Source organism: Erpetoichthys calabaricus, chromosome 4, assembly GCF_900747795.2.
Source record: "Erpetoichthys calabaricus chromosome 4, fErpCal1.3, whole genome shotgun sequence".
Taxonomy (NCBI): Eukaryota; Metazoa; Chordata; class Cladistia; order Polypteriformes; family Polypteridae; genus Erpetoichthys; species Erpetoichthys calabaricus.
Genome location: NC_041397.2, coordinates 59,666,582 through 59,686,741, shown reverse-complemented (window position 1 = coordinate 59,686,741; position 20,160 = coordinate 59,666,582). Strand labels below are relative to the sequence as shown.

The 20,160-nt window shown below is 37.1% G+C and overlaps 1 protein-coding gene across 1 annotated transcript in view; it reads right to left on the bottom strand.

The window, feature by feature from the left end:
* LOC114650078 (mitochondrial intermediate peptidase-like) overlaps window positions 1–20,160 on the bottom strand; it is a 141,572-nt gene that overhangs the window by 56,531 nt on the left and 64,881 nt on the right. The window contains exons 14-16 of the mRNA XM_028799518.2: window positions 19,194–19,303; window positions 17,856–17,930; window positions 11,434–11,553 (exon numbers count right to left, since the gene is read on the bottom strand). Coding sequence (XP_028655351.1) covers window positions 11,434–11,553; window positions 17,856–17,930; window positions 19,194–19,303 — 305 coding nt within the window. The remainder of the gene's footprint in view (window positions 1–11,433; window positions 11,554–17,855; window positions 17,931–19,193; window positions 19,304–20,160) is intronic.

Here is a 20,160-nt window from a genome sequence, read left to right as displayed (position 1 = left end):
ATCAAACAAGGCAAGAGCTGGGAAAACTTAGTGAACGCTCTGCGACGGTGGGGGATGGAATAGCCGGCTGCTTGCTGGCTCATCTTAATCGGCACATTTAGAAGACAAAAGAGAGCTGCGAATGGTTTTAAGGTGGGCCGGTTTTCGTAGACTCTGGTAATTCTAGTGTTAAACAACCTATGAACAAACTGAGTCCAGAAAATGTGCCATTCAATCAACATTTAACTGCTTGCTAAATATTATAGATCCAGGTTAACTTTGCTTGATACAATTTAAAATTTCTCAGATTGTATTGTAAATGTTGTACCAAATCAAGACCCAACATGCCCCATAAACTCTCTGAGCTACAATTTCCCCTGTTCTTGTGAGAAAAATGACTGTGTAAACTGTCTGGTGTGCAAAAAAAATGCAATTGTAGTTCTCTATATTAGTAATCTCCACATTAACAAAATTAATTAACTTTCCTCTATCCCTTTTCTCTTTTTGGGATGTTGCTGTGGTATATGATGTCACTGCTTCACTGCAAAGCTGCTACTCCTTTCCATGCAAATATATAATAAAAATATTGATAGTGTTGGAATTAATGGAATTCAATACACTTATTATAATTTTCAGCACGTACTTGTTAAATTTTAGAATTCTGAGAAGGGAGAGGGAAGCCAGTTGGCTATCATAATTTTGATTTTGTTATACTGCCTCCCTAGAGAATTTATCCTCCTCAGAAATGCTGTTAAAATGTTAACATGATTTATACTGTCATTATCTGTTTATTTTAATGCTTGTGATCCATTTTGTTTTAGTTTTTTCTTTATTTATGTAATTTGTGTGTTTACGTATATAAACTTTTGTTGTTTATATTTTGTGAAAAAAAATTGCCAGCCAAAAACTTTTAATAAGTTACAATTACATAAAAGTGTAAAAACTTGTCACTAACTAATTCTTCTCATACTAGACCAGGGGTCTGCAACCTTCACTATCAAAAGAGCCATTTTGCCCCCTCTTCCTCCAAAGAAAAATAGTCTGGAGCCGCAAAACATAACACAGCTTATAAACTTTTAAAAGTTTTAATCTTTTTTTAGATTTTACATGTTACAACCACGGAATACAACAAACAGAAGTGCAGTGTGCATGTGTAGGCCTACTTTGAAATAAATTTAACTGAACTCTGCAGGCCTATTTGAGTCCTTCCTATACCTGTATAAAATGAAAATAAAAACTAGCCCACTTTAATATAAATAAAACATTTAGCTGTAGCTTAGCAGCTTTAAAAAAGTAAACATAAAATTCCATTTCAGTGTGCTCTCATCCTCTTCAGGTTTCCCTCTCAGCCAGCAATCAACTGAAGCACCTGAACATACAAAAAAACCTACATCAGCTCCGGGTCTGAAATAAATGTGTTTTTTTTTTTTTTTTTTAAATATTAGCCTATTAAATGCTATTGTTCTCACCTGTTTAATGTGACTTCTGTTTCTGAAGTTCGCTGCAGATCATCTCTAGCACTTTGAGCTACTTTTTGTATGAAAATGTGCTATATAAATAAATGTTGTTGTTGTTCTATGTCGGGGCTATACGATGTGACTTTGACCTTCACACAGGACTGCAGGCTCATGTGTGAGGTGGGAGAGATATTTGGACTTTATGAAGTTCATGCTTGAGAAAACTTGCTCACATAAGTATGTTGAGCCAAAGATGGACAGGACTCCAAATGCATATTTTTTCATGTTCATATATGTTTCGGGAATGGCACTCCATGTATTGAAAACAAGTTTGTCGGGTTTGGGGAGGTTTTCAATATCAGTCCATTTGTGCTCTTTAGCGAGAGTAGCCTTCTGACGGGCGACTTCTTCAAGATCCGCTGTCGGGCATTTGAACTTGGACACCCATAAATCTTTATCCGCTATGCGGCCAGTTCAATTTCTAGATCGGGCTTACTTACTCCTGTGAATGCGGATGTGTTCAGCAGGGATGGGTCGATGTCCAGGGAAGGAGAGAGTGTTTTTTTTTCTTTCTGAACTCACTGAATCTTTCTCTAAATGCAGCTTGCATTGCAATAATTGTACGGTGGAAATAATCACAATTTATGTGAATGTTCACTGCTTTGAACTCTCTCAGGGAGGGGAAGTGAGAGAGTGTACCTTTCTGTACATCTCTGGCAAACACTGTCATCATGCGCTCAAACACCAAAACATCCTACGCCAAAACATTTAAAGTCAGAGAATAGATGCTCTGATATTTTTATGAACGATTCTTTCATGTATTCTCCGTCTGTGAACGGCTTACCCCTCCTTACGATCTCTTGAGCTGCCACAAAACTAGCAGCTGTAGTTGATTGTGGAGAAGTGATCCACTTTTTGAAAGTATGTTTGCTCTGTTCAGCTTTCCGTTGCAGTTCCGAAATTGCTCTCTTTCGCTCATCTTCACTTGGGTATTTTTCAGTGAATGCTGAGTGCTTGTTTCGAAAATGTCTTTCAACGTTACATTTTTTGTTGTTCGATAATTTATCGCCACATATTAAGCACACCGGTAAGCCAGCGTCGTTGGCGGTGAAGGCAAATGCTTCTGTCCTCGCAGAATTAAACTCTCTGTTCTCTTCTGGGATTTTTCATTTTTGGGATTTATTCATGGTTAGTGCAGGGGTCGCACACTCCAGAAGCCACCTGCAGGTAAAGGCGAGGGCTATAGACGTAGATGTGACGCATATTTTAGTTGACAAATTATAAATAAAAAATAAAAATAAAAATTAGATGTTAAAGTGTATAACAGTAGTAGTAGTAAATAAACATTATATATATTACATATATTATATACAAATTAAATTAAGAAATTGCCGTTATTCATTTTCATGTTTTTTTTTTTTTTGTCAAGGCCAAAAGGAGCCATTACAAGGAGGCTGAAGAGCCGCATGCGGCTCCAGAGCCGCGGGTTGCCGACCCCTGTACTAGACCATCTACATCTATGTCTGTTTCTAAAATGTCCTGAGTTTATCACAAGTGAAAATCTAGACTCACCACAAGTTAGCCAGACAAAATAATTTTTGATGAGGTTTTTGAAGTCATCAAAATTATATCTAGTCATTACTCTCCATTTGACCTTAGTGCAATAATGTCAAACCTTTTAAAACAGTTTAGTGTTGTTTTCCTGTTTATGTGTGGCAGTATACTACACTTATCATGCTACAACATGGCTCAGAAGCAAATTTTCTCAGAATAACGTAGATGAGGTCTAAATGTAAATGCAATTTCTTGTCAGCATTTGAACAATAGCCATCATGAAGTAAATGTGCCCAAAATGTGTACATTATAAGATTCTACACGAGTCACTTGATCTGCTAGTGCTCTAACTTTAAAAATACTCCACAAAAAATGAAGAAAGCAGCAAGTTGTGTTGCACAGCAGCACTGACTAAAATATGCATTTAAATTTCATCTAATTTGTTCTAAATTGCATGAGAAGTGATATGCTAGCGTTAATACTGAAATCGCTAATAAAATGTAAGCGCTGATAGAAGGAATCTTGAAAAAAACTGATAAAATTTACCTGAAAAGTATAATGTTCATATAGATCAAAGAAAAAAGTATGTGAGGTAATCATGAGTAGAACAGATTAGCTGATGCTTTCCCCATCTATAGTTCATTATGTAAAAGGTAGTGGTGGGCTAGAAACTTTAATTTATTCCCTTCATAATACAAGAAAAAGGCTGCCGCCATTATTTTGTGTTCAGCTGGAAGTCTCTAACAATAAAAGCATCAATCAACTTCAAATCCCAGCTACTTTTGTGAACTTTCAAAGTTTATCAAGCAATACACTGAAAGTATCTGTAAATTAAAAGAAACAAACAAACAAGAATAAAGAGTAGTTGTCTCCTGTGGAAAAACAAGAACCAAAGGGCAAGCATTTATCAATCTCATCACTACAGTTTTAGTGACAGTTTTTAGCCTATTCTCTAAAACTTTCATATACTTTCCTCCAGGGCATATTCTTTCAACAAATTCCTTGCTGTTTTAGTTCAACAGCAGACGCAAAATAAAAGACACACACACATATACACACATAATTCATTAAAAGACTTGCTACTTTAGTTATGATACAGAATCACTGTTAAAATAAAGTAATTAAAAGAACAGAGTCACAGCCCTGGGGAATTTCTTTTTTTTTTTTTTTCAAAAGGTATTTTCCGTTTTCTTCGAGAAGCAAAATGAGAAGATTATAATTACAAAACAAAGTATTTTCATTCAAAGCAAAAGATTATACAGGAATGTTTCATAAATATTCATTATCCTTAATAGTTGCTGGATAGATGATACACTGTAATTAAAATAAAGCAGACCACCAATATGGAAGCACACAAACTTATTAAAATATTATATTTTTTACACTGTTATTACACACCTTATCAAAAAAATCAGTCTTAGATGCGTGATTTGAAAAGTCTGTGGCATCTCACAACTGCCTTTACGCCACTCTGCTAGGTATCATTACCATAATCTTTACACTTCACTGCACTTTCTTTGAATCCTAAATAAAATGTAAGAAGAAAATAGAAGATGTCATCTTTGTGGTATGCTGACAAAATGAGCCTGAAATTGGATATGACCCTTTCAACTAAGGGCATCAAACTTGCATTCATGCCACTTCAGAGGTGACAGAAGGTCATTTGTATTAAATAAATTCATCTGGTGGATCGCCTGGTGTCCACATCACAAAAGTATGATCACAGCTGGCATTGTATTTCTCTAAAGAGGCCAAGTGGGTTCATGATAAACACTCTAGGAATGGAGAATGAGCTAAACCTTTAAACTTCCGAGGCTAAAACTGTACAAGTTGATCCAGTGAGGAAATTTAGCACCTGCAATGTTTGTAGAAAAATTAAAAGATTTTTTATACCATAACTAAATTTTTAAGATTTAAGGCTGGAATAAACTTTCCTTCTTTAAACTCAAAGTCCATCCAATGAAAAGTAGTAAAAAGGATAAAAAATAAAACCTTACAGTAATTCAATATAATTTGCTTGTTACTTGAGAAACTGCTATATAACTTGCAGTATATTAAACATCTCTTCTACAAATCATGCAAATACTGCACCTAAGTTCATCTAAAAGAATTTTCTGAAAGCGAATATACTGTATAGCGTATACAGATAAAATCAAGGTAAGATGTAAATATTTTCAGCTATAAAAAATTTCTGAAAGTCAAGATTTAAATTTATTTTATATGTTTAGTTTTTTTTTGTTGCACCTAAATACGCGGAAAGCTTTACAAAGTTTACCTTTTAGATAGTTATAGAATCAAAGGAGTCACTACTCAAATCCCTTGAGCATTATCAATGATGCATTTAGATATTCTAGAGTGACAACTAAAGAAGAACAGTCACCCTGTCTAATTGTTAACCAGTGTGGCATGGTGGTTATGCTTTTTTAAATAGTTATTAAAAAATCTGTGAAAAACTATAATGTTTAAAATGTAATTTTGAAAGATACATTGAGTACAGGGTTCTGTAATACATATATTAACAGCATAAAATTTTCGATCTCATTAAAACATCTCCCACAATTTAAAAAAAAAAAAAAAAAAAAAAGGAGCAAAGGTCTTACCTCAGACAAAATTTCAAAAAAGGAATGGAACCAAGACATTCATTAATACAATCTATACAGATAGCTAGCTAGCTAGCTAGACAGACAGAGTACTTGCCACATTGAAGCATTATAAAGGTGTATTGCTATTAATATGGAAGAGACCCAGTAGCAATTCTTGACACACTTCTGTTGAATAATATATTGGCCAAAATTACTCAAAAATAGTGTGTCATAGAGAGGATGTATAATTTTGTTCATACTCACCATCACTTTTTATCTTCGTTCTCTCCTCCACTAATACCTTCAGTAGGTTGAGAGTGCATCTCATAACCATGCCTACCTTCTTAATTTGCTAATTGATTTCATTGGCCTCTCTTGAAATGATGTTACTAGCACAACACACAACCCAGTACACAATTACAATGGCCACCACAGTGATAGAACATAAAGGACATAACTACCCACATTAAAAGCACACAGTTTCCTAATAAAAAAAAAAATCAGTAACAATTTAGGTACTGTAAAAGTACTGCCATATACTACTATGTAAGAAGAACTTAGCAAATGCTTCTTTTGGCCTTAACACCTACAAAGCATCACTAAAATGATTATTCAACTCAGTTTAGTTTGGCATACTAAGAGCCTCTGATATGCTGGTAAAATTACTTGTAAATTGTATTTCTTTTATTATATCCAATTTTAAAACCATATTCTCTAGTCTTGATGTACATGTCCAATATGATGGTATCGATGATTTAATTCTTCTTGTAAAACGGTTTTAGACTCAATCGCTCCTCTCAAGATACGCTGTAATAAGGGAAGACCTGCTCCCTGGCTAAATTAAACTATGTGATAGCTACGCCGCACCTGTCAAACTGCAGAACGGCGTTGGAAAAAAGATGGACTGATTGTTTCTAAACAGATTTTTAGGACTTCTCTATTCAACTTTCAGGTTGGAGTTAAGAAAGCTACACATGATTTCTTTGCTGATTTAGTATCCCGTCATTCTAAGAATTCTAGGGTCTTATTTAATTCAATTAATGCGGCCATTCACCCTCATTTTGTGATGGGATTAAATAGTACTGATCTTTCATGTGAGCAGTTTCTTTCTTTGTCAGTAAAACTGATACAATCTGCCGTGGTATTGTTCTAACTGGCTATGAACTCCCTACTGTTAATCATGGCATTGTCTTGGAATCTTTTGATCTCGTCTCACTTTCACAGTTAAAAAGTACTATTGACACCCTTAAACCTACTCTCAGTCCTCTTGATATTGAACCACCACGCCTCTTAGTGGAAGCCTTTGATGGTTTGGGTCCATCTTTACTAGCCATTATCAATAGTTCTATTAGTGAGGGGTTTGTGCCCTCATTCTTTAAACATGCTGCGGTGTGTCCCTGTCTAAAAACGGCAGAATTAGATCCTGGAGTTTTAGCCAATTTTCGCCCAATTTCCCAATTGCCATTTCTGGCTAAAATATTAGAAAGAATTATTTATAATCAATTTGTTGATCACCTTAACTCCAATAATTTATTTGAGATCTACCAATCTGGCTTTGGGCGTTATCATGGTGTTGAGACGGCCCTTCTGAAAGTATTCAATGACATCTCTATTATTATTGACTCAGGTGTAGTCCTTGTCCTCCTTGACCTGTCCGCTGCCTCTGACACTACTGACCATGAGATATTGCTGTTGCGGCTTGAACATCTTGTTGGGCTTAAAGGGGCTGCTCAGGTCATATCTAATTGGTAGACACTTTTCAGTTGACTTTAAATTCCTCTTTTTCGTCTACTGCTCCTCTTAAATGTGGTGTTCCTCAGGGATCCATTTTGGGTCCTATTTTATTCTCTATATACCTTCACCCTATTGCAGCTATTTTTAGGCAATTTAACATTTCTTTTCACTGCTATGCTGATGATACACAGGTTTATATTCCCGTCTGCAACTGTAATGAATCAACTGCACAACTGTCTTTTTGAACTAAGATCCTGGATAGCTAATAATTTTCTTGATTTGAATCCAAATAAAACAGAGGTGCTTATGGTCCATCAGCTAAAAGCCCAAATTGGTCTTAGACTTCTCGGCTCTTTCTCTGTCTTTTGTAAAACTCTAAGTCCGCAATCTTGGTGTTATTTTTGACAGTAACCTCTCTTTTGAGAAACAGATTAATTCTGTAGTTAAGAGCTGCTTTTTCCAGCTTCGTCTTTTAGGTAAGATCAAGCCTTTTTTTATCTTCTAGGGATCTTGAGAAAGCTACTCATGCTTTTATCTTTTCTCACCTTGATTACTGCAACTCACTGTATTCTGGGATTAGCAAATTCCTGATACGCAGGTTACAGTTGGTCCAGAATGCTGCCGCTCGCTTTCTGGTTGGGGCAAGAAAGTCTGATTCTGTTTCTCCAATATTAGCTTCTTTACACTGGCTGCCTGTCAGTTTTCTAATTGATTTTAAAATCTTGTTGCTAGTTTTTAAATCTTTACATGGGCTTGCTCCTGCCTATTTATCTGAATTGTGTGCTTTACACCAGCCATCTAGAGTGCTTAGATCTTCTGGTCAGTTGTCTCTTGGTGTCCCTCGTACCAAGTGTAAAACTAAGGGGGACAGGGCTTTTGCAGCTGCTGCTACTCGCCTGTGGAACTCTTTATCTCATTACAAAAAGGAGTCGTCTACAATTGAACTGTTCAAAACAAGATTAAAGACTCATTTCTATTCACTTGCTTTCTGTGACCTTCAGTAATACTGATGGTTTCCTCATTGTGATTATGTAATCTTACTTCTTATTATTATTTTATTTATGTTCATTTATTTTCTTTCTGTTTATGTTTTTATGTTAATTGTATGTTTTTTCTTCTATTATTGTAAAGTACTTTGGCCACAGCATTCCTGTGTTGTTTTAAATGTGCTATATAAATAAATTGACATTGTAAATAGGTCTAATACCGATATATGCAATATCAAGAGAAATACGTCTCACTTAAATGACCATTGACCATTCCAAAATGAAATTAGTTTATTCAGCCAAATTGCAGAGATGCATTGCCACAGCCACCAACACTCCTGTGTTGTCTTTGCTTTGTGCTTAGAGTCACTGTCCATTTGGAAGGTGAACCTTCACCCCAGTCTACAATCCAGATCACTGTGGAACAGATAATTATTAAGGGTATCTCAGACTATGCTCTGTTCAGCTTTCCCTCAACTCTGTCTAGTCTGTCAGTCCCTGAATATATCCTTGCACGAGAGAGAGAGAGAGAGGTTGTAAGCATTAACTTTATTAGTAGGACAAAGTACAACTAAGCTACCATATCAAGACATTACACCAACATGTGAAGTACAACAGAATACCATAAAATAGTTGATTGCAATTCTTGCTTTCTTAATTAACTTGTGATAAAATTCCACATTATTTGATCATGTAATGCACCAATACAAACAATGACGAGATGAAGCAGAAAATAACAAATGTCACACACATGCGCATGGGAGGCAGTTAAAGGGCTTGAGTAAGGGCAATTTCTGAGTCAGACCAGGGGCCTCATGTACTGTATAAACGGTGCGTACGCACAAAAATATAGTTGTGAACGGCGCTATATAGAGCCTGACCCGGCACAGACTCAGACAGAGGCACGTACTTAAATAAAGCACACTCCTTTATTTTTCTTCAGCCGTGGGGCACGCCTTCCCCGTGTCCCACAGGCCCAACACAGTCCCACAAGCACTTAAATAGCACACAAACCACAACACTCTTCTCTTCTCTTCCTTTCTTTACCACCACTCCTCCTCAGGCTTAGTCCTCCTCCTCCTGACTCTGGCTCTCTCGAGTGGTGGTGGCTGGCCTTTTTTATACCCCACCCGGAAGTAGTCCAGGTGCTTGATCACCTGGGCCTAATTGCATTTCCGGGTGGGGCTGAGGAATTGACCAGCCAGGCTGCAAAGTCCATGCAGCTCCCCCTGGAGGCCATCCGAGCCCCCAACCAGGCTGTGGAGGACTCCATCTCCCATGGAGCCATGTGCCCGGTTGGGGAATCATCGTCTGTCAGGGAGGCTGCCACCAAGCGTCCCGGGGGAGGTATTGAGCTGTCCATGGTAGCTCCCCCGGAACAGATGCAGTTGGGGCGTCCCTGCCAGGCATGGGACCCGGCTGTCCTTCACATAGTGTAAGCCTGTCTCCACGCTCAAATCGCAATGTATAAAACCTAAATTTGGTGTAAAGCCACGCACATTTTCACAGTAGCTAAATGCTTAGCGTATGCAAGTTCTCCACTCGATGTTGTAGACTGGTGTCACCCAGCGTCAAAGCAGTGCTATTGTTCCGGTGTGGTTTCCCTTTCTTTTTTAGATCCACATCCCTGACGCGGCTTTATAAATACACTGAAATTAACCTCTGTTATAGCGCGTCTTTATGTGAAAACAGCAGTGTCTAAAGGGGTGGGGGGGGATCGTGAACACGACTGAGAGAATAAAAATGAATAAAGAAAAAAAAAACCAAAGCTAACCTTTACAAGTATCATAAATTTACACCGGCTGTTTCAGACTGAAATCAAATGCATGTTTTTATTCTAAAATAGTAAGAATAAGAGCAGCTCACTTCTCAAAACGGACTCGTCTGGGGTCGAACCTGTGAAGTTCTGATTACCAGTCAACAGTTGATACAGTTGCGCCACCGAAGCACTTGTAGCAAATGCGTGTCAATGTTGCACCCTAACGCAGGTTCTTTTTCTGCAGTTATTTTCTTGAACAGAAGCGCACTTGTTCTGTTATAGTTGTACGTTTTGTGAAAGTGTTTAATTGATATTTGGAATTCAGGCTTAGCACATTATACACTTCATGTCTACATTTTGTCAATTATTACTAAGACATGAAAAACGTTTCTGTTTTAACGATGTGTTTACTGTACACAGATTGTTGTAGACACGGAACACACATGAAATGCATGTGTTCCAAATAACGATATAGTATTTATAAAAGGTGTCATTTTGCTTGACTTCTCACTCTATACAACTCTAAGCAACTGACACGCAGGTAAACAGATTTGAGCTGAGAAAACTGTGTGGTGGTGGGGGATGTGATAGCAGGCTGCTTGCTGCTTATAGACACATTTATAGGACAAAAGACGCTGATGGAGAGGTGCGAAGTGATTTAAGGTGGGACGGATCTACGAGTTTTTTCGTAGGCTCTGGTAATTCTAGTGTTAAAAGCCTCTATCTTTTCCCTATTCCCTCAGTTCTGTTTTGGACTTGGTTTTGTGCACATCAGTGCTGTTATACATTTTGCAACTTTGCAGCCAGGATACCAATACACTGGTGGCTGCCCCAAACATTTGTATGATTCTTATGTCTGTTTTTTGCGACACAAAGTACTTTTGCACATCTAAATGAGTAACAATACAAAGTTAACATTACTGTCTAATTGGAAATGCAAACATGCCATGCCAGAACATAGCCTCAGCATTTTAACATTCAGTACATACCTAGACCACAATGCTTATCTAAACTACTGTATATTGGTAGTTGTTGTGCCATATAGTGATGCAGTAGTCAAAATGACAGAAAAATATAGGAGACAGAAGCGCATCTCAAACGTGTGGAGTCAAGTAGCTGTAGTGGTCTACGTGTGTATGTGTGTGTCTCTTGCTCTACAATGTAAAAAATAATTATTAAGCTACAGTTACCTTGATCTACTGAGCTCCTGAAACGATTTTAATTTTAACCTTTTCTTTTCTCTCAGAGACAAGTTTTCTGCTCAGCTTCATTTTACTTATATTAATTAGGTATAGTACTTTATTAAAACTTATTTTGCACTTTCACAATCTATCCTTTTAAACAAAAAGAAGCTGCAAACATATAAAAAAGTAAAAATGTACCGTATTTGGAACATATGGAAGTCCATAATATTTCTCTTGTGTTTCTTTCAGAATCTCAGTAGTTGATGCTCTTTTATGATGCTTGCCATGATAAATCTGATCAAGGACAGCATAGAACACCTACAAAAAAAAAGATTACTTTTCTTAGTATGCAAAGCATATTTAATTTATTGACTGTAATTTTACTGAGTTCACATCTCATACATTTGAGAAAACATGTACAATTTTCAAACAATTTAATGTATGAGAATACAGAACTGCTATAAGATGCACTGGAAATTTTAAATAATCAATATGTATAATGTAAACAGTATACTAATACAAATTTAATCTGAAATGCCTGGGATCAGAAGTATTTTTCGGATTTTGGAAATTTTTGCATATACATACGGAGATATATTGGGGACAAGTATAGAAATGCAGCCAAGCCAGCTAAATGAGAACTCATATGTATAACAATTCATATAACAAAACCATTAACATAATGTGCTTTGACATGACAAACATATTAAACTTCAAAAAAAGATTAATATGATATACAGACTGTAATTTATTTACATTTTAAAAGGGCCAATGCTGCATATAATAATTCTGTGTTGTAATCCGTCTTCCTATATAAAAGTCTATTTAATGTCCTATTTGAAGATTTATCAGATAATCACTCTGTATTTGTTGGCTAAGTTATATGGCTATATGTTTCCTCAAATGGAAAAACTCTATATCACCTTTATACTTTGCAGTGTGGTAGGAATAGGGTATGCTACCTATTACTAGAAAAAATAAACTCTACTCATGAGGACCAGTACATACTTTGAAGACATGGAAAGCATTATTACTGCAGAAAGAGACTGTTCAGTTAACTTTGATGCTTTGAAATTGATTTGGTACATTTTAAATTTTACCGCAAAGACACCATCAAAAAGAGTTTGGGCATATTTAAGCAATTATGAAATTTTTATTTCATATTAACTACCTATTTACTCCTGTTCTACCATTTTTGTTTTAGGGTTGAACATTTACTGCACTAAAAGCCACTGCCACAGGCAGTGTGGCTTAGTCATTAGGGTGATTTAGTTGAGAGTATAAATCTCAAGGATGTTGTATTAGTCACCACCACTGACTCACGATTTGATTCTGAGCAAGTTACTTAAAATCTGCCATTGCTACAAACAGAACAAACAGTAATGCTGTTTACTTATAATTTATAAATAAATTAGGATGTCAGTATAAACTTCAGTAAAGTAAAATATCTGAAACCAATTACTCTAAAAATAATGGTGTCAAAATTTTAAGATACTAATGCTTATACATTTTTTGGATTTAAAATGTAATAAACTACAATGGAAATATAAAGTGTTATTGATTCCTCTAAGTTTACTATACACTCCCTGGCCACTTTATTAGGTACACCTGTTCAACTGTTTGTTAACACAAATATCTGATCAGCCAATCAAATGGCAGCACCTCAATTCATTTAGGCATAGTAGACATTGCCAAGACTACCTGCTGAAATTTAAACAGAGTATCAGAATGGGGAATAAAGGTGACTGAACTGACTTTGAATGTGACATGGATGTTGGTGCCAGATGAGCTGGTCTGAGTATTTCAGAAACTGCTGATTTATTGGGACTTTCACGCACAACCATCTCTAGGGTATACAGAGAAAGGTCTGAAAAGGAAAAATATCCAGTGAGCGTCAGTTCTCTGGGCTAAAATGCCTTGTTGATCCAGAGGTTGGATGAGAATGTCCAGACAGGTTCGAGTAGGAAATCCATTCCCGGACGGGTTTATCCATTCCTGGGAATCCCACATGTCATTCCCGGGAATGACACAGTGCACTGGCATCTCACATGTGAACAGTTTTAGAACGAGCAACACTTATTTTTAATAAAACTACTGCAATATGTTGACACCAATAAAAGACTAACCTTAACTACAAGCAGTTCATGCCATCATGTAAGTACATGTATCTAGTTAGTTGCGGTAATAAGAGCGTAGAAAGCACGTGTCGAGTATGCGGTCGTCCAGGCGAGAGCGCACCTTCGTGCAGAGTACGCCAGCCATTGAGAAGGTACATTCTGCCTCAACTGAAGTAGGCGGCACAGACATCAGATACTGATACACTTGTTCTAAACAACGCCCGCGCTTGCCGTTGCTCTGAAACACCGGCATTTCAGCTTTTACTGATGCATCCAGTTTCTTGTCATCATTCTGTGATGGCAAGTTTCTTAGTACAGATAATGCGGATGCAACGGACTGATGCAATGCAATTTCATGTTCCTGTTCAAAGCTGTCAACAGCACAGACGTCAATGAACTCTGTCCCGTCCCGGCATTCGTGAGCTGCAGAGTGCAAAATCCTCCCAGTCCACTGTGCTCAGTCAACTGGGAGACTGACTGCTGCTGGTATGTTGTTGACTGAATTAATCGGCAACACACTAGACCGTGGGCCAAAAAACCGTGCCACTGAATTATTTTCAACTATACCTCTGTTATTTCTTGGTTGACTTTTACACGCTATATATGTGAGCTTGGCCGTTCCCGTTTTCCCAGGAATTACAGCAGTTTCATTCCCGGGAATGAAAAATGTCCGGGAATGGATTCCCTAGGTTTGAGCTCATAGAAAGGCAACAGTATTTCAAATAACCACTTGTTGCAACTGAAGTATGCAGAAAGTCATCTCTGAATGCACAACATGTCGAACCTTGAAGCAGATGGGCTACAGCAGCAGAAGACTACACTGGATTCCACTCCTGTCAGCTAAGAACAGGCAACTGAGGCTACAACTCACACAGGCTCACCAAAATTGGACAATAGAAGATTGGAAAAATGTTGCCTGGTCTGGTGAGTCTCAATTTCTGCTGCGACATTCAGATGGTAGGGTCAGAATTTAGTGTCAACAACATGAAGGCATGGATCCACCCTGCCTTGTATCAACGGTTCACGCTGGTGGTGATGGTATAATGGTGTGGCGGATATTTTCTTGGCACACTTAGGGCCTATTAGTACCAGTTGAGCATTGTTTAAATGTCATAGCCTACCTAAGTATTGCTGCTGATCATGTCCATCCCTTCATTACCACAGAGTGATGGCTATTTCCAGCAGGATAACGTACCATGTCACAAAGCTCAAATCATCTCAAACTGGTTTATTAAACATGAAAATGAGTACACTGTACTCAAATGGCCTCCACAGTCACCAAGGGCCTCATGTATAAACGGTGCGTACGCACAAAAATGTTGCGTACTCCCGTTTCCATGCTCACATCATGATGTATAAAAACTAAACTTGCCATAAAGCCACGCACATATTCACGCCAGCTAAATCCTTGGCATACGCAAGTTCTCTGCTCGGTTTTGCAAACTGGCGGCACCCAGCGTCAAAGCAGTGCTACTGTTCCTGTGTGGTTTCCCTTTCTTTTTTAGATCCACATCCCTGATGCGGCTTTATCAAATACACTGAAATTAACAGCATATTGTTTATTAGATTAATGCATCTGATTGTAATTAACCTGTAACAATATAATGGTTCATGGAATGTCCAAACTATTCCAAATACCATAGCTGCTTTAGTGTTGTTATTCTCACTGCACCTTCTTCTTCTTCTTTCAGCTGCTCCCGTTAAGGGTTGCCACAGCGGATCATCTTTTTCCATATTACTCTCACTACACCACTCGGAGTATTTATATCACTGTATCTGAGTGTGGAATCACAGCTCTACAGCAGCTGATTGGAAAGAGAATTATCGGTATACAGCATCAAGCACACGCTGCCTCAGCCCTGCTGTCTATTGAACTGCCCTCATACGGCAAAACGCTTCAGAGCCTTTCCTCACGTTTCAGAAAGAAGTTTCATCCCAAGAATTATAAACGCACTCAATCAGTCCATCAAGTGCTCCTTGTAGAACTGTTTGTAATTATAAGTAATTATAAGTACAATTACCTCACTGTAAAGGTACGATACAGTTATAATATTGCACAACCTGAGCCACATTATAAAGTGCGTATTAACATATGATGACGATATCATTTTTAAGATGAAATGCAGAAAAATATGTTTATTATATTATACGGATAAAACTTTAACTTCATTTAAATAATCTATATTGTTCATAATTAAACATGTGAGGACATGGTGCCGCAGTGCTAGAAAGGAGCTGGCGCTCCGTTCACGGATTGTTCCTGCCTCGCGCTGTATTCTTGAAGGGGCTGGCACGACACTGGAAGGATAGATGGATAGAATAATTAAAGACGTACTACTAAGATATTTCAATGTTCCTTAAAAGTTTAGAAGAATCTGCGTTCTAAGCTTACAGATGGCTTAACATCTATTACAGAGCTAATTGTGTGGCGATTGGGTATTTGGAGAAAGAAAAGTAAGGACAGGAATTGGGGGTGGGCGGCACGGTGGCGCAGTGGTAGCGCTGCTGCCTCGCAGTTAGGAGACTCGGGTTCGCTTCCCAGGTCCTCCCTGCGTGGAGTTTGCATGTTCTCCCCGTGTCTGCGTGGGTTTCCTCCGGGCGCTCCGTTCCTCCCACAGTCCAAAGACATGCAGGTTAGGTGGATTGGCAATTCAGAAATTGGCCCTAGTGTGTGCTTGGTGTGTGGGTGTGTTTGTGTGTGTCCTGCGGTGGGTTGGCACCCTGCCCGGGATTGGTTCCTGCCTTGTGCCCTGTGTTGGCTGGGACTGGCTCCAGCAGACCCCCGTGACCCTGTGTTTGGATTCAGCGGGTTGGAAAATGGATGGATGGAATTGGGGGTTAGTCAATTGGGTATTTGGTGAAAGAAAAGTAAGTACAGGAATTGGGGGTTAGTACGTTTGAAAGAGACAGTACTGCTGCAATAAATTATTTCATTGAAGGTCGCGCCCAGCACAGCAAGCATCTTGCGTGAGGCAGGAACAATCACTGCATCACCGTGTTCCCATGTTTAATAACATGCTTTAACTCATATCATCATGAAAATTATATCAAGTATACATCTCAGTATTTTAATTATTCAGAGACCTGTAATATAACATATGTAATAGAATCTGTGTCCTGTCGGAGGAAGAGAAAGCCCATTTAAGAAGCACGTAGTGATTCACACACATAGAGCACATAGAAGATCAAATACAAAACAAAGCATTTAACATGTTACTTTAGTTACGATGGTATTTGAGATTGTAATTTATACAATCTTAAGATTAAGTTTATGATGTTCTACTTTAATCACAAAATAAACTACGTGATTAAAGTGAAAATTTTGAAATTAAAGTTGACATTTTGAGCTTTTTTCCCCACTGTGTCCCTATTTTTTTTTCTTTTCTCTGTACCCAAATAAGCTTTCATATGACACTCAGACGGTGGGCTATGACTTGCCTTTTCATGGCGACTTCGATATCCGACAACTTCTTTTTTATTTCGGGCACTGTGTGACTTTGTGAACTTGAGCTTTCGAGTTTCTCCAACACTCTATGTCACTCGATCAATTTCCTTTTGTTGTTTATACCACTGTTTAAACCAAGAAAAATAGTATATTTTTCCTTGCCTCCACTTGGTATTTGCTGAAATTCTTCTATTTTCCCCTGTGCTTTTGCCATTGCCTTTTCACAGAATGCTGAGCTTAAGGGCTATTTATATTGATTTGCATATGCAAAGAGGCGTAATTCTGGGAGGAGTTGGGGAGTGGCAGCAGGTGCATGCACGTGTGTTACTTTTCACGCTGACCGGGATTTATGTAATGGAAGAACGTGGAAGTTGGTGCACGCACAGATTTATGCATCTGGTTTCTTTTGTGCGTACGCACATTTCCGCTGTTGTCCATACATAATGTTTTAGTGTGAATTCTACGCATGGTGTTATGCAAGAGGCCCCAGGTCTCAATCCAATAGAGCGCCTATAGGAAGTGGTGGAAGAGGAAATTCACATCATGGATGTACAGCCGATAAATCTGCAGCAACTGTGTGATGCTATCATGTCAATACGGACCAAAACAACTGAGGAATGTTTCCAGTACCTTGTTCAATCTATGCCATGAAAATTACAGCAGTTCTGAAGGAAAAAGGGGTCCAATCCGCTCCTAGCAAGGTGTACCTAACAAAGTAGCCGGTGAGTGTATGCATGTAACTTTACAACAAACAAGAGGTCAAAAAAATAAATAAATAAAATAAAATAGCAGAAGATATTAGAATTAAAATGCTTTTTATTTATGATACACCTGTATAGTGAAATATTTGTTCTTTTTCTTAAGCTAATATTAAGATTTTATATTAAATATATTACTAGTAAATAGGCTTAGTTAAGGTTATTAGGTTTTACTAGTTTCCAAACACGCATTTTTGATAAAGTGAATGATTATTCAAACAGATAGTTTCTAATAAGCATTACTATCATTTAAATTTTAGTATTATTTCATGCATATAAACATTTAATTCATAAATTCACCTGAAGTTGGGTGTCAGCAGCAGCACATACTTTCTTAGATTCACACAAGCGAGACACCATACTTTTAGGAAGAAGCTGTGAAAGAACAAAAAAATTAAAAATACACATTATGTATATACATGAAGAAATTATTAAATTTATTAAGCTTACAACAATTCATATTTTTTCTTAAGCAAGACTTGTCTGGGGCTACTATTTCAATCCCAAAGGAGGGTCAATAAAAAACCTGGAAAAAAAATTAAGTATTAAAATAATTTACTAAAAAAATAAAGTCCAAAAATCAAAAATGTCAGATCAGGAGTGTAAATAAGCAACAAGAAACACATTTCATGACACATTTTTATATGTATGATCAAATATCATTATGGTTATGTATTGTAACATTTTCCAAAACATGCATTTATTTGCATATTTATTTGTCCACTTAATTTTGTCTGAAATATTCCTCCATATTTATGTAATGTCTGTAGACATATTTAAACAGGTATTTTTTTTACTGTGTTCTTCAACATAATCTCCCAGTTTTTCTTTTTGCAAATGTTTAAACTACAATGTAACAAATAGGGTGGAATGTTGGCACAGTGGGACAGCACTGCTGCCTTACAGATCCATTGTCTTGGTTTGTATCCCACACCCAGTTGCTGTCTGCATAGAATACGCATGTTCTCCCTGCAAATGCATGTGTTTTCTTCCAGCATACCCAAAGGTGTGCTGGTTAGCTTGACTGTGTGAATGTAGGTGTGTACATTAGTTGGCACTGTAATGGACTGAAATCATATCCAGGACTGTTTTCTGCTCAGTACCTCTCAAAATAACCTCTCCTCACCCCAGGTTTGGGAATACGTATTATGTTGTGTTATGTTACTTAAATATATGATGCAACATTTGTACTCTTCATACACAAGGAAGTCAGAATTAAAAGATAGTTACCCATGTAATCAGTGGTATGTTCCTATTGATAAGTCATTTAAAGTGCTTAAAAACCAAAAAGCAGGCCCTGCAAATTGCCACAACTAGGAAGGATGTTGCCTCAGTAGAGAATAATGCTTACCGTTAGATGCAAAACAAAAGTGTCAACGCTTTTCTAAAATGCTATGCATAAATGCACAAACATAGCAGTTTGTCTCAATTTTAGAGTAATATAAAATGAAATGGGACAGGCCAATAAGAAATAACACTTCTAACTGCCAGGTGGTATTCAAAGAGAAGTACTTTAGGACAAGTATAATACCTTTTCAAATTAGAAGAAGAAAACTGTCGTGTTATTTGAACATTTGAGCCAAAGTAAGCACAACAAGAAACTTAAATTAGAGTAAGTATTTAATGGAATATACACACCTGTCCAGTCTGATAATGCCTTGCAAACTGATTAACAACCCGATAATCATTAGCAAAGTATTCCATAAGAATTGACGGTACTTCAGCAAAATCAGTAGGGCATCTAGTACCTAAAAACAAATGAAAATGTATGGACAACTGATGTGTTTTACAAATAGTGACAGTATTGCCCTGTATAAATATGTTACTGTAAAAGTTTATATTTAAAATATAAAAAAAACACATCCTAAATAAATACATCTGCAAACAAAATATATTTCTATTGAATAACTGCAAAACTGTATTCTTAAAATGAACTGGTTGGGGAAGATATCAAACAATAATGAAATAATAGACAGTTAAAACTACAGTCATAAACAGAGCACAGGGCAGTTCAGTAGTTCATGCTTTTTTGTTTACATAGAATAAGATCTATGGAAATGTTATCTGTCAAGTGCAACAAATATATTTGCAGACTGCCACTATTTGAACAGCCTAACAACCATCATTCACTGTAAAGGTTTCTAATTGTATTACAATAACAGTTATTAAGTTACGGGACTGAAATGTTTTTAGTTAAGTCAGAAACACAATTAAGCTATTCAATATGCCACCTTTTAGTCTGGACACTGCTTCTAACATAAGAAAAATGTGGGATGTGTGAGAGTAATGCAATATCACAGTTTCACGTATTCAGATCAGTATGAGTAATCCTTAATGTAGATGGCACAAACCATTGCTCTTTTTAAATAATATGGTATACTTAACTGTTACGGAGCCTAAATAACACACCAATTGGAAAATTAGTAGTCTTGTAAATGAAAAGAACAAATCTTTTTTTATTCTTGACATTACACATCAAGGACTACTTAAAATTTCTGAATCACGGTATATAATTAAGTAGGTATTTCCCAATGCTTTCATTTTCCCATTGCCTCTCTTAGCAACACATACCAAAGTATTTTAAGAAAACAGAGTTTAAGGATTT